The 16,300-nt window shown below is 33.4% G+C and overlaps 2 protein-coding genes across 2 annotated transcripts; both read right to left on the reverse strand.

Moving 5' to 3' along the window:
• Positions 1–2,683: 2,683 nt before the first annotated feature.
• Positions 2,684–2,866, reverse strand: Smp_180770 (hypothetical protein; the record flags this gene model as incomplete). Its single annotated transcript, XM_018792368.1, has 1 exon — positions 2,684–2,866. The coding sequence occupies one exon, from the start codon at positions 2,864–2,866 to the stop codon at positions 2,684–2,686; it is 183 nt and encodes a 60-aa protein (XP_018644502.1).
• Positions 2,867–14,623: 11,757 nt separating this feature from the next.
• Smp_180780 (hypothetical protein) lies at positions 14,624–15,049 on the reverse strand (the record flags this gene model as incomplete). The annotated part of the gene is made up of 1 exon (XM_018792369.1): positions 14,624–15,049. One exon carries the CDS (start codon positions 15,047–15,049, stop codon positions 14,624–14,626), a length of 426 nt encoding a protein of 141 aa, XP_018644503.1.
• Between the last annotated feature and the right edge of the window lie 1,251 nt (positions 15,050–16,300).

Raw genomic sequence — 16,300 nt, forward strand, 5'->3', positions numbered from 1 at the left:
GATCACAAACCCCTGTGCTACTCCTTTAGTATGTCGTATGACAGACATTCACCACGCGAAGCAAGACAGCTTGATTACATCTCACAATTCACCACAGACATTCAGTTTATCAAAGGTCACTCCAACATTGTAGCAGATGCGTTGTCGAGAAAAGACATCAATGTAGTTGCATTCAACCATGACGTCAACCTAGAAATAATCGCAAAACTTCAAGCAGACGATGCAGAGTTAAAAACCTGTAAAGAAAAGTCTCGCCTGAATCTCCAACCTGTACCCATCCCATTCTCCGACGCATCCATCATCTGTGACACATCAACAGGTAACAATCGTCCCTTTGTTCCACTTGCATGTCGCCAAAAGTTATTCCACCACTTGCATGGTTTATCACATCCGGGCATCCGAGCTACTACAAAGCTGATAACTGAACGTTTTGTTTGGCCGAAAATCAATTCAGATATTAAACGATGGACACGTGGTTGCCTTCAGTGTCAACGTAGTAAGATCCAAAAGCATACTATTAGTCCAATCGGAAAATTTCCTATTCCTGATAGACGTTTTCAGCATATCCATTTAGATTTAGTAGGACCTCTACCTTCGTCAAATTCTTTTACTCACATCCTCACGGCAATAGACAGATTCACTCGATGGGCCATTGCATGCCCTATCAAAGACACATCAGCTGAGACTGTAGCATCCGTTTTTCTAGACCGATGGATATCGCACTACGGTGTACCGACAACCATCACAACTGATCGTGGTCCCCAGTTCCAGTCTATCCTGTTTCAGGAATTCACAAGACTTCTGGGCGTAAAACACATCAGAACCACAGCTTACCACCCAGCAGCAAACGGCATGGTTGAAAGATTTCACCGGCAATTAAAAAGCTCACTCATGGCTCAAACTGATTCAACAAAATGGAGTGATGCCTTGCCGCTTGTTCTCCTTGGGATTCGTGCCACGGTGAAGGAAGACATAGGTTGTACACCCGCCGAGTTAGTCTATGGTACAACTCTAACGTTACCGGGCCAACTAGTCAACTGTGAACCTACAACGCAAGAAGATGCTACTCATTTCGCAAGTTGCCTATTACAAGTGATGCAGAACATTAGAGCAATACCACCGCGAGAATACAACAATCCAGTCCATCTCGACAAACATTTAGAAACGTGCAAATTTGTTTTTGTTCGAGTAGACGCGGTGAAAAAGCCACTGACACCACCATATGAAGGTCCGTATAAAGTAATAAAACGCACATGCAAATATTTCATTATCAACAAAAACGGAAACAATGAAACCATTTCCATAGACCGAATTAAACCAGCTTTCTACGAACCCCCTCAAGCCACTGATGACAATACGGCGAACAAACAATCACTCCCATCAATTGCTAAGAAACAAGAGGAAGAGGAAAAACTCAGCACTACACCCTCTTGTTTAACACGCTCCGGGAGACTTATTAAAAAACCCAAACGTTATGTACATTTTATGGTCTAACACAATCAATCAGTTGCATGCATTACTTTGTGAAGTTACGCAATCTTCTAATAAAAGATAGTTATTTTCCCTACATGTACATTTAATAACTACATTTATTTGTTATCACTGGTTTTGCCAATTTTTTTTTAATAAGAAAAATTGTCATAGTAATAAACGAGTGAATGCTAACTAACTATTTATTAAATTCATTCATTTTTTTTTTATTTTATGACTCTATTAACAGCTTTCCACATTTTATTATTATTGTTAGCAAACCAAAGCTTTTTAATGCTCGTTTTTCAGTTTCATTTTGCGTAGCATAGCCTATATTATTAACGTGCCATTTATTCCTATCTCCACCATTTTTTTTCCGTTATTACAGTAAATACTATTTTATGTACATTTGTATACAATATTTCTCAATTTTTGTTGTTCATATTGTAATCAGTGTTACCTCCGGACACTCTGGGGGGAGCAATGTGGAGATAGAACCTTAAAACCTATTTTGTAAATAATTTTTCATAGTTTTCGCATGTATTTTCATATTCTGTACATTAAGCATTAAACAATTGTACTTGTTGTTTAACTGTATTACTTTGAACGCTTGTAACACTCCTTCCTTCCGTTTTGAGTACAACATACCGTGCCACTGTTAATTCTCCTCAACAAATACACTCTAATTCACGTCTGCATCGTTCTGCCCTGTCTGCTAATATGTTGAATGAAATATTAATTGCATACCATCTACGTTTATAGACAATTGCGACATTCTTATTGAATTCTACGCTTGGTAAAACCACTGGATCTATATCGTCCATATTGGGATTATTAATTTTGTTATAATTGTGGAGTATCTGGACCAAACCCAGCCGAACACGCAATAGCCTGAAGACTTAAGTAACGTCCCTTATTTTGTTATTTTTGTGTGTAATTACTTATTAACTGTTAATTGTTACATAAACTATAGACATAATATTTTTGTTGCTAAATTTTTTGGTTATCAAACATTTTGGTCCGCCACATACTTAAAAAACATTGGTGTCTCGTATATATGTCGCAACCTGGGGAGGGGTTGTTTGTTTCATATATTCCAGGGATTCTGTTTTGACATGGCGCATGGTTGTCTTCACTTGATTAAGTTGATACCAGACTTCCAGTGGTGATAAACAGAACTGTCTAGATTGTCTGGACATTTGTAACCTTTTTTTTATTTGGATCTTGATCGTCGTGGTGACCTGCACCTGTTTGTATGATCCATTTGCATTCTGGCAACAGCCTCAGTGAGACTCTTAACACTCGCAATCAGTCCTTCTATAACTTGGTCTTTTGATGGTTCCCCTTTTTGTGTGTGATTTATCGTGCGTGCTCCAGTTGGGGAACCTATTTTCATTATTCTATCGGCTATACGCACTAAATGACAAAAAAAGATTCCAGGATCTTGAGCATCGAAACAGTGTTGCCCGTAACATGGGAAAGCTTGTACCCATTCTTAATTCAGGTCTGCTTCACCCACTGTATTGTCACCTGCTAAGACTTGGAGGTGATGTGAAAATTATGACAGCAACCTATTACTTAGTGTTTCTCTTTGGAAAAGCCTTTATATCCTTTTACTGTCTGATAATGATAAACGGTTCATTATCTCTCGTCTTAAGATTGTGTACGGTTGTTTTCATGGTAGGCTCGAAATCAATTCATGGATGCATGTTTGGCAACTGAAGGAGGGAGGAGAGAATATAAGTCTCGATAGCGAATTTCTTCAGATTTGATATTGTGTCTCGTAAAGTAGTGCTCTAGCTGAGCAAACCACAACTCAGGGTCACTACGGTCAAATTCTAGAAGTCGGGCTTTCATAGTCTTAATAGTGTCTATCTCCATTGGTGACAAGTCTTCCACGTTTTGGAATTATATTGAGTCTGACATGAGTTATATGACTAATATGACCAATATAGTAATATAATAAGACGGAAAAATGGTTACTACAACACGAATAGCTTAAGATAAAAAACTATGTGTTAATATATATGTATATATCTGACTTTTGTTAAGGATAATCAGAAGGTCTAACTCTACGACCAAGTTATAGAAACAAAATTATTATTATTATAATCCGATTAAATAAAATTTGTGTTTAATTCAGCTCACGAGTTTCGTGCCCGTTGGTAATCCTCGTTCTGTTGATGGAAGAAACCAGGCTAATAGTGAATAGGTCTTTATTTATATCACGTTCCGGCCACAGTGGAGAGGACGATTTCCTATTCAAACACACAAAGCTTTTCAACATGCTATGTAAGATGACAGGAAATATTATGTAATTCCAGATGTCTTAAGGCCTCTGGAAAATTCTGTAATCCTTATAAACATAGTAGAAAAAAAGTAATCCTCCCATCAAAATGTCACATGTGATTCTTTACTTTCCAAACTGTTTCTGAAAAGCGTCTATTCAATGCTGATTGAATAAAATGTTTTCCAGTGTTTTCAGTGCTCTTCTAGGCTTTTCCCGAAGGAGAATCTAGGTCTCTACAACACCTTCCTGCTTCCGAAAAACAAAACTCCTTCAGGTCTACTTGTAGCATGATGACTGGCTTCCGATGGTGCCCCTGCTTCCTTGGTGTTCTCCGATTTTGAATATCCCTCTTATTATTTTCTACCTTGTTCTTGAGAATACCATTCTTTGGATTATCTGTGATTATCTCCAGTGAGAGACATACTTCCTTTTTTCTCTGTGGGTTTAGTTGATGTGTTTGATCCACATTCCGAACATCACACTCACTCCGTACAAAACGTCCACATTCTCTCTTTATAGATTACATCTGGTTCTTGATCGTAGTTTGTGCTTGTTCAAAGACAGGAAAAACTTTATTCTTATTCTTCAAACCAATCTACACACTTAGCTACTGTGATATGTTGATAGGTCAATCTTTCAGTTTTGTGAAGACAACGCTTTTGGGAAAATGATTTTTCATAAACATCTTCTCAGTGACAAATCTTCTGACAAAACGCGTGAATCAGTTACTTGATCTCTTCTAATCACCACATGCTAAATACACAAAACTTGAAGACAAGAGTAAGGACGCGTTATATACTAAGAATGCTATACTCTAAGATTGATTCATGTACAGAAAATTGAGGGTATTTATGGAATTCCAGATGTCCAAAGGCCTCTGAAATAATTTGTAACCCTACTAAGCATAGTAGAAGGATAGGCAATCATCCCATAAAAAATGTCATATAATTCATTTATTTCTAGGTCATTCTGGAAAGCGTCTATTCAGTGCTGATGGAATAAAATGTTTTCCAGTGTTTTCAACGCCCTTCTAGGCTTTTTCTGAAGGAAAATTCAGGTCTTCACAGCACCTTCCTGCTCCTGAAAAACAAAACTTCCTCGGGTTTACTTGAAGCTTGATGAATAGCTTCCAATGGCACTCCTATTTCCTTGGTACTCTCCTACTCTGAAATTCCCTCTTATTTTTCTCCACCATTTCCTTGGTAGTCCTTTTCTTTGAATTATCTGTGTTTATCTCCAGTGGAAGGCTCACTTCCTTTTTTTTCTATGGGTTTAGTTGATGTGTCTGATCCACATTCCGAACGTCACACTCACTCTGTACAAAACATCTACATTCTCTCTTCAATAAATCCAGGTCCCCATTGATTTTTCCCAAGGTATGACTTGACAACTACTTTATCACTCTCAACGAAACTTCGGATATTCTCATTTTGTCTCTATCTTTCCACTGCTCTAGGTGGCAACAAGGTGTTGAATATAGTCCTGATTCTCCTTCCACACATAACTTCAGCAGCGTATTTTCCATCTGGAACGATAGGGTTAGGTGTAGTTCTGTAAGCTGTGAAAAATTTCGACATTACCTGATTTATCATTTCTTCCACCCTTTCAGTAATGCTCTTTTGTATGTTTCAACAAAGCACTCCTCCTGTCCATTTGATTGAGGGTGATAAATTATAGAGCGTACATGTGTAATTCTATTAATACTGCAGAAGTACTTGAATGATTCTGAAGTGAATTTTGAGCCATAATAAAAGTATACAATTTGGTTACAAAGTTGGCAGTTATTTATAATATATCCTGATCATGTTTGTTATTCCATGAAATTCCGTTTAGTCAGAACAACATCTTTGCTGTTTCCCACAGAACTGAATTAAATTTTGTTTGTTTCTAGTACTGATTTCAAACATTTTTGTTTTTCATCAGTCTGTTACATGTTTTGTTGATTTATTCTTATACAAGTGTTTATAGATGATATCTAGCTTTTCATTATAGTTTTCGAGTACTGATAACTCTTCATAATCGATCGGAGTGTTTTCTGATATTCCTGTAGCCATTTGAAAACCTAGGTATAATTATTTATAATTGAATGCTTAATTCAGTAAAACATCAATATACATCAATTTACAGCGACCGTAAATGGTGACAACAAAAATCTCCTCTTCACATGAATCTTAAAATTACGGATAGTGTGGTTAGCAGTAGCATGAATATACTTTATATATTTTTTCATGATAATTAATCAACTCAACAGAGTGAGTTGTTGTAGTTGTTGATCGATGGAACACTAGTTCAGTAAATAAGTCGAGATTACAAACTGGAAGAACAAACAACATGATCAATTCGGCAAATATTCAATAATTACTTTTGTTGATTTGATACCGTAATACATCGAAAACACCCAGTGATGAGAAGCATTAGGCGTGTCATCAAATGAAGCGCACAATATAGACATCTGTTCCTCGATATTCAAAAGTCAAACGTCGTATTGTTAACACAACTCTTAAAAATCTACTATATCAAAGTAATCCGAATATAATTAAACAATTACTAATAATATTCACTTACATACATTATTTGGCAATTATCTTTTATGGTATTCCTTTTAGATATATCACATTCACCGTGAACATGTATGGTCGAATCATTTAACGCTGATTCCTCATAGTAAAGTTGTTTCGGTGTTTTCAGTCATTTTCCTTGTAACAAGAAATATAATGGAGCAGTGCAGTCATTTGTTGACAACGTTAGCAAATTAACACAGCCAAATACTTTTAAACCGTAGTTATAAACTTGTGATTTAATGTTAGCCAGTAGGTTCTGTTATGTGTCTGTGAAATGTTGGTCTTTGCTGTAATTTTTTGTGTACACAGATTTCTCCTTCAATCAATTTGCCATTATGTGTTCTGAAGACAACCAAGAGTTATTTGGCTCAAGAACATATATATATGTATAGTATTTATTTTTATTTCATATTGAATAGAACAGTGAAATTCGAATCTATGTGGCCATTTTACTTACTAAGTGTACATAAACTTTTGATGGATCTAACAGCGAATGAATCGAAGATTTATGAGAAGCATCATGTCTTATTACATTATGAAGGTATCCTTGAAATTAGGCAGTAATCGGGTTTGCGAAAAGTTTATCTTCATAAGCAGATTTAACACTATTCATTTCCCATACAATTAATACGAACATGAGCGAGGAACATGCTTTGATAGAGCATCATTTTCCAAGGGTATAAAATATATTTTAACGCCCCCCGCTACTCTCCACTGTTCACCTATACCGTTTACCCACCAATTAGGAGCGTCATTTTAGCCGACAGTGAAATGCCTATTATTGGACCCAAAGAAGTAGTCGATCTAGTTCGGCGATGTCAGTTCTAGTTAGCTTCGTTGTCAGCCATGTCTAATTCAGATAGTGAGACTGATATGGTTTTCAGAGAAATGTTCGTTGCTTTGGGATTTTTGACGGGAGCGTAACTTGTGAGACAACTAAGAACTTATAAGAACGTAACTTATGACATTTCACCATACGGGACAGTATTAGAAATACAAATTTTACCTACCTAAAATATGTATGCAAAAAGAAGTGGCATCCTCAACAGCCGAGAACTCAAACTCAACGGTAGTTTGTATTGAAGTAATGTCTTTATCCATATGTTTAAACAGCCTGTTGATAGTGGTTACAAATTCTTTTATATTTGTTCGACTGATAGAAGGGTTTTATGCAGTAACAAGACGGTTCGTGAGTCATAATCATGAGTTACTGCGTATAGCATACGAGAAAGACCCTAGCTTCTGACATTTCAAAGCCTAACAGAGGAGTACGATTCATCTTTCATTAATTTTCTGAACTGTAGTTTTTGTTGTCGTTAGTTTTGTATATGAAAATAGTAGAAAGAAAATAATCGCCCAAGATATTTCGGATATGTGATCAGGTTTATTTGGAAGATTGAAACTTCCAAATCAATCAAACCTTGTTTATTATCACTTCTTAGAATGTTATTTTGTGAGGTTAGTTATGTATTCCATTGATCATGGAGGTACAGAGGAGACATATCGTTAAGTGAATGGTTGTCTGGAAAGCTACTTTTGTCAACGGTAAATAAACGAATCTAACTCGTCGATCTTTCGATGTAGTATGTACTGATGGTTTTTACAAGTACAACAAGGAGCGCGTTTCTCTACATGAGATAGTGGTATTAAATGCCTACGTATTTGATTGGTGCAATAGTTGACAAATGAGCAGTTCCTAATGTCTCCCATTTTTATTCCATTTATACGTCCAATGATTCAGTTGATATTTAAGTCATATTCAAATTTATCCTTGGCGGGATAATCTGTGAATGACTACGCATAACTGAAAAAACCTAGTCCCGTATATACGTGAATAATAAAGATAGTTATTATTCCTTTTTTTTCCCTATGTCATGTCTTCCAATCTTCTTTATTTAGATCTAGTGATGACTATCAGTATTTCATTCAGAGAATAATAATGCTGACTGTTAAATCTGTAAACCCATTAAACTATTTTGTTAATAATTAGTAAAGTTTCACCATGTTAGAGTTATCAATATTTAAATAATTTAATCGTGTGGCAATATATCCTTTGATATACGTGATAATAGTTGTAAAAAGTGTATTTGAGATTATCGCTTATCCAAACACGTTCAAATTTTGCTGTAGAGTAGAGTAAGAGTATGAAATTTGATAGATCAAATGAACTTTTTGGACAGTAAGCACAGTTTAAATCTCCAATTCTTTTTAAGTGACATTACAATCTACTATCCTGTTATTCACTATCACGGCATGGGACTTCATGAATAATTTCATCATATATATATTATCACTTTATTAGTAAAAAAAATTGATTATATCGGCATTCAATTTCTCTGCTAAATTCTTAGTTACAGTAGTATACTTGTGCACACATTTCACATTTCGAATTTTGTTGGTATTCCATATCAAATAACTCTACTTCCCATAGAATTAACTGTTCAGCATTGAGTTGTTTTACGACTTACTGTTTTTGATGAACATTTAGATTGATGAGCAGTTAGCTCACCAGCAGAAGTTAAGTACCATTAACAATCATAATTAGGCAAGATGCTTAGAAAATTTATTTTTCCAAACTGATGAACCGACTAAAATAACTGCTTAGAAACCTACGGCGCAAATCATCTAATGAAAAGTATTTATTATTCATGGACCTTAACCAATAGAATGGGAATGGTATTATTTTGACAGTGACTATGTAATTAGTCTGCATCACAGAGTAAAAAAGCTATATCGCACTAATCAAAGGAATGATTTCTGGGTAAATAAACAACGGAAATTTCTCACCAACTTCGCTCATTAAAAAATTATCAACCCAAAAAACAAACTCAAATTTCAAACTTATTGTTTCAAATCAAAATTTTCATATTTCTCAAAACGTTATTTTTTTAATATTTTACGTGTTTAAAAAGGTAACGGTTCGATACAAACAGTCAAACCTCTAGATGTCTGAGATATGGACAAATGTAGAAATTACTGAGTGAGGTTCGAATAAATATAATACGCAGACTCATTCATTCCTTTTGTTCCTAGAAGACAGATTCTCTTTCAGATGCAGTAAGAATAACATGACGACGAAACAATTGTCACAAATAAGATCGTTTTTTTCCAAAGATAGTTTCGCTAAAATTTATATGACACATTATCAAATTCTAAACGTCATCCATTTATGAATTACAAGCGATTATAAAAATGTTTTTATAATGAACCCCGTGAAAAGAGTTCTTTCTATAAATAAACTAATCTTATGACCTGATGTTTACATTGACATGATAAGAATCTGAATACATTTCTACGTATAAAAATTTATTAATGATGTGTTGATGACGCTATTGTATGATACTTAGTGAATAGTTAACTGCGAAGCTGATATATATCTCACCATTGATCTGACTTAAACTTAGTGATAATGACTTTTCAGTTGGACCACTTGAAGCTGAAGTTTGAAGCAATGTTCACAAATTATAGATAATAAAAAACAGTATTTTTGTGCATTTTAATAAGCTACTGGTTAGTGATAATTGGTTAAATACTGTACTGTACAAAAGAAACAGAAATCCAATCAGCAATTTTTATTCCAATGATTTCTAATTCACAGAAACAACTTGAAGATGAATCAGTGTATTCTATCTACATCAATAAATAAAAAGTAAGTTCACTTTAAATAAACTGTTATTGTTAGGTCTGATTCACTCCAACTTCTGTGTAATTTTTTATATTACTTATTATCGTTATTCAGCAAATAGATTTATTCCTAGCAATTTCTACTATTATGTGGTAACGCACGTTGGTCATATAATATTCTGAAATGTTTACACATACTTATAACACTCATTTTATTTATCATTATAATGACTTGGCATCAATTATTGTAGTAGTTATTCGAAATTTTGTGCAGTCGTTCAACCCCTGTTCAAAGTCAACAGTTTCCATATTGCTTGCTTTTAGTTCGATTTTTGCTTGTTAGTTAACCGTTATCGAGTTTAGACACAACCGACTGTCTTCATATTTCTTACAAAAAGACGTTGTTAACATTACAGACACCTCAAATATTGAGGTTTGTAACTAAATTTTGTCTGTTATTCACTAAATAATCACTATTTGAGACAAAACGTTGTTTGTGATCTTCGATTTTGCGCTTATCTCAATGGTGTGACAAGGACGCTTCCATATGCTTATCAGTTATTTTCATCTTCGACCGTAGGTTAAAAGTGACAATAGGTAGTTATTGTGTGCATCGCTATGTTCTTACTGTTTGGATCAATCAAGTGCTTTTGAAATGATATATAACCACGTTTGATATTTCTATCTCAATGAGAAAATTTATGACTATTTTGTGACCACATTACTTATTGAGAATTCAATGAATATGAAAATTTGTAAGATGTCGAATGTATAGAATAATAAGGTATTGGAAAAGAAACCGTGTTCTGATTGAAACAATTTTAAATAGTCTAAATATGTTCAACTGCATTTTTATGATTCAAAAGGTTTTTCATTTGAAATGTAAATTCAGAGAAAGTTTTCAATTCCTTTGGTTTCCTTGTGTCTACTAGAATTATTACTGAGATCATTTGATGAGAAATAGTAAGAAACATGACTGTCTAGATTCTATCTAATTCAATTCTTCAATACAAAAGTATAATCAACTCTTTATTCTGACTGACGAACATTAATATATAAATCAGTTCAGAATAATTAAAACTCAGATCTGTAGTTGAGCTATTTCAGAAATAAACACAACAAAGTGAAAAGTATAGACAGATAATGTAAACATGATTCTTGTGAGATCTGTATGTTATTCATGATCACTTAAACAATAAACCCATGATCATTTCATTTTAAATTATGGATTGAGTCAAGTAGAATGAGATGTTGATCTGTTAACATTTAAATGTCTTTACCTTCTACTTCAGTATTATTGTACATTTTTATAAGCTACTGATTAGTGTTAATTGGTTAACTACTGTACTGTACAAAGGAAACAGAAATCCGATCAACACTTTTCATTCAAATGATTTTCAATTCACAGAAACAATTTGAAGGCGAATCAGTATATCCTTTGTAAATCAAGAAATGAAAAGGTACACTTACTGTTAAGTCTGTTTTACGTTCTCTGTCCTTATTCACTTCACTCCGACAGTTCTGTATTGTTTTATATTACTTATTATCGTTATTCAGCAAATAGTTTTATTCCTAGCAGTTTCTACTCTTATGTGGTAACTCACGTTGGTCATATAATATTCTGAAATGTTTACACATACTTATAATAATCATTCATTCATTAATAATGACTTGGCATCAATTATTGTAGTAGTTATTCGAAATTTTGTGCAGTCGTTCAACCTTTGTTCAAAGTCAACAGTTTCCATATTGCTTGCTTTTAGTTCGATTTTTGCTTGTTAGTTAACCGTTATCGAGTTTAGACACAACCGACTGTCTTCATATTTCTTACAAAAAGACGTTGCTAACAATACACACACCTTCAATGTTTAGTTTTGTAACTAAATTTTGTCTGTTATTCAAAGAATAATCACTATTTTAGACAAACCGTTGTTTTGGGAAATTCGGTTATACGCGTATATCAATTGAGTAACTTGGACGCTTACATGTGCTTAACATTTAATTTCATCTTCCACCGTTAGTTAAAAGTGACAATGGGTGGGTATAGTGTGCGTCGCTATATTCTTACTGTATGGATCAATGAAATATAACCACGTTTGATATTTCTATCTCAATGAGAAAATTTATGAACTGGAACTTGTGTTACGATTTGATTAGGTATTCAACGTATCAATCTAGTCGTTATGTAACACATATCAAAATGCATTTTGTTAACAACAATATATAAACATATAGATTTTCATGTTCTATAGAAAATTCATGACTACATCTACAAAAGACCGCATCACTTATTGAGAATTCAATGAATATGAAAATAAGTAAGTTGTCGAATGTACGGAATAATAAGGTATTGGAAAAGAAACCGTGTTCTGATTGAAACAATTTCAAATCGTCTAAATATGTTCAACTGCATTTTTATGATTCAAAGGGTTTGATGTTTACAATGTAATTTCAGTGTTTTTGTTAAGAAGTCAATCATAAAGGTCATCAGACAATTTTTTTCAATTCCTTTGGTTTCCTTGTGTCTACTAGAATTATTACTGAGATCATTTGATGAGAAATAGTAAGAAACATGACTGTCTAGATTCTATCTAATTCAATTCTTCAATACAAAAGTATAATCAACTCTTTATTCTGACTGACGAACATTAATATATAAATCAGTTCAGAATAATTAAAACTCAGATCTGTAGTTGAGCTATTTCAGAAATAAACACAACAAAGTGAAAAGTATAGACAGATAATGTAAACATGATTCTTGTGAGATCTGTATGTTATTCATGATCACTTCAACATTAAGCTCATGATCATTTCATTTTAAATTATGGATTGAGTCAGGTAGAATGAGATGTTGATCTGTTAACATTTAAATGTCTTTCCCCTCTACTTCATCAGTTCAATTACACTGACATCATTACAAAGACAATGTAAATCAGTAAGAAACATTGTCATAATTTAACTATTTTAATAATTGGAAATTATGTATAAACCATTTTAGTTGAATTCACAAACACGTTGGATATTTATATTCTGAGAAATGTACACTTACATTGAGGTTTCTCAACACATTACTAATGAATTCAGTCTAAATGTGGTGACTATAAAGAAAAATGCTTCGGTTGCATTTCAACAAAACATCTAAATAAGTATCTTTCATTGTTGACACAGAAAGATTAGTTGTATAGGTTTTCTTCAGCATAAAACATGAATTTGTATCTTAATTCTCAACTAAATTATACTGGATAGTGAGTTTTAGTTTAATTGTCCTAACATCAAATAATATTCCTGAGACGTTTTCTATGCTCAGAACGCGTATCATATCCAGTACTAGGATTCATTTGGCGATCATTAAATCAATTAATTCTTTATATTGAACAGTGATCGCCATCAATAGTTTCTTCTGACATATATTTCTATTTCTCGTTTGTTATTTTTTGACCATAAGGTACAGAACATATTCGTAACTGATAGTTCTTATAGCTCTGCAAAAACGAAGTAAAATCCTTAATGACTATAAAACTCCAATACTTAGCACTCAAACACCAAGTAAACGGAAAAATAACAAAATGGGGGCAAACTCTATTCGCGAACTCATTGAAGAAAAATACACAAACGTTTAGTGGTGTTCAAAATCATAAAATAATTATGGTAAGAGTATATTCACCATCATATTTCTTCTTCTGATAAAGTTTGTCCCGACTTCATACCACTTTTTAGTAACGCACGTGTTGATATACTAAAGCTTTATCATATATATTGTTGTGGATAGTTTATATAGTTATCAGACAGTGAAATGTCTTACGTTATGCTTTATTTTGTCATGATAATACAATACACCTACATTCTGCTTGCTTCAGATTGAAATTCTCGATTGTGAGTTTTCGAAGTTCTAGCTTATTTAGGACTTTTACAAATACACAGTCTATCTAGTCCTTACATATTCTTGACTAACGATTTATTCTCCACATAAATGTATTTTAATCAGCGCATTACTTATACTCAATAGACTTTCATCAATAAAGGTTCGACATTAACCATTCGTTAACACGGGTTATCAAAAGTCATGTCAGTGGGAGATTTGATTCACATATAACAAAGCGATTTGATGAGAGACAATAATGTAAGCTTTCTGTATGTGACTATTTGTTTACTGAAATCCGATCTATACTACATAATCTAGGTATATTGATAGTCTCGATCCATGGTTATACGGCTACCTTATTAGCAAGTTTCTGATTGTAAGAGTAAGGTGATTTAGACCAAGCATACAGGTATTAAGTTTGACAGTGAGGAAGTTTTATATACTAAAATGTCTAGTCCATCAGTTTTGTCGTAATTAATTATGAGCGATGTTATTTTCATTTTTCACTATTTGCTTCACAGTCCTTTATTACTGTGATGGATTTTAGGTGACCTCTATGTGCATTCTCTTCTCAATGCATCTAATTTTATTTGCCATGCAATATATACTTGTTTTCACGTATTCTCCCAACGTACAACTAGGTATACTCGCAAACTGAAAGTAAATTTCAAACATTCCATCAAGTTGACTTTCTTTAGTTTATCCAAAATAAGTTAAAAGATGCAAAAATAACAACGAATTCACAATCAACAAAATGGATACAGATTTCGAATAAACTAGTAAACGAATATAATTATTACAGTTTGAATGATTATCTTAATTTTGGTTTGGTATGATCGTTATTTCTATAAGTTCAATATTCGTCTTGATCAAAGTACATGGTATATAAAAGAACATTAAATTAGTATTATTTTCATACACTTCATAATATAATTGTTCTGGGATGAAACGAGTCCTCACTCCATGTGGATAATGAATCGACATTGGAACAAAAATTTCTGCAACTAACAATGTTGAGTTCACATTTGTACAATTTTTCTGTGTTGGTACAAAAGCATAATAAAACACGCTTGAATCTACATCGAATCTCAGTTGGACAGGTTGACCGGCAGTTGATTGTGGATATGTACGACTGAACGATTTCAACTGCATGAGAGAGAAGAAATTACGAAGCGAAACAATGTATTGCAATAATGTGAAACGTATATGTAAGGTATTCAATTTGAAGACAGTGTAGATCATAACCTGATAACTTAATAACCAAAGGAAGTAAGGAAGATTTAGAGAGATATACTAGGATGAAATAGTTATTCATATATTTCTAAAAGAACCATGATTAACTAATTTTATCACACCTGACATAAATGAATAACCAAACACTAATAACTAGCTAATTATATGATAACTGTAAGAAGTAAAATGGCCCTTCTGAAATGGAGTAAGCTGTTAATATTTTTCGACCAGATGTTTTTGCTCATAAGCTTACTTTAGAACCCTATAATAAACGAAATTTCAAAAATCGATCAGAGGCAAACTGAATTCTTCGATTCACTTGTTATTTTACTGTACTTTGGTTAATAGGGTGTTATTATTAATGACTAACTTTCTCGAATTGTTTTCAAGAGATGGGTTATCGTAACCTGATGATAGAAACACATTCACTAAGCACAGCTGATGATCGTGTTATGCTGGCGGTGAACGAAAGTCTGATAATTCCTAATACTAGAGTTTTCCGAAGTTATCTCAAGTCAAACAAACGTGGAAGGCAAATAATATATAATTGTAAAGATGAGCAATAATATGTATTAAAAAGTTAAAAGAAGGTAGTTCAGAAGAGAAAATCAGAGATCGAACGCTCACACGATCTCGTTTCTTGAATATTAGTGAACTAAGAAATAAATGTGATATTATTTCTGGAGAGAAACCAAAGACCAGACGAAATGGGTACAAATGGTACAACTCAAAAACTTTCATCCCAATAACTAATACTCCTCAATCATGCTTCATTGTCGTACATTTTATAAGGTTGATTGTCCTACTAAGTCGACTTCCTCAGCAGTTTACGAAAGCTTTTGATATCACTAATTCACGAAATCTCTTAACTTATTCTTATACATCATCTTAGAAATTTGTTTGTTATAAAGTAGATTATTGACCATGTGGTTGTGGACAGTTGAAATTAATCAATCACAGATATGTGTGTTTAGGCAAAAGACATGTAAATGGTGGTTAGTTCCTCCCGTTCTTCGTTTATTTTTAAAACTCATCTTTTTGATTGAACTCCACAACTCTTAATTCATGTAAAGGGAATGAAAATCACCCACAAAACGAAACGTATGCATTAAACATTTACCTGTGACAGGGACCAACATGATTGAGATCATTAGTTCTGAAGAATAGTTTAAACAGATCATTTTAGAGAGTGGAGTTCTTGTTCTCCAAAAATTGGTATCGTTGCGAAAAAAGAGGCAGAAAGGATGCAGTTCTGCGGAC

Source organism: Schistosoma mansoni (assembly GCF_000237925.1).
Source record: "Schistosoma mansoni, WGS project CABG00000000 data, supercontig 0329, strain Puerto Rico, whole genome shotgun sequence".
In the NCBI taxonomy this organism is placed as follows: Eukaryota; Metazoa; Platyhelminthes; class Trematoda; order Strigeidida; family Schistosomatidae; genus Schistosoma; species Schistosoma mansoni.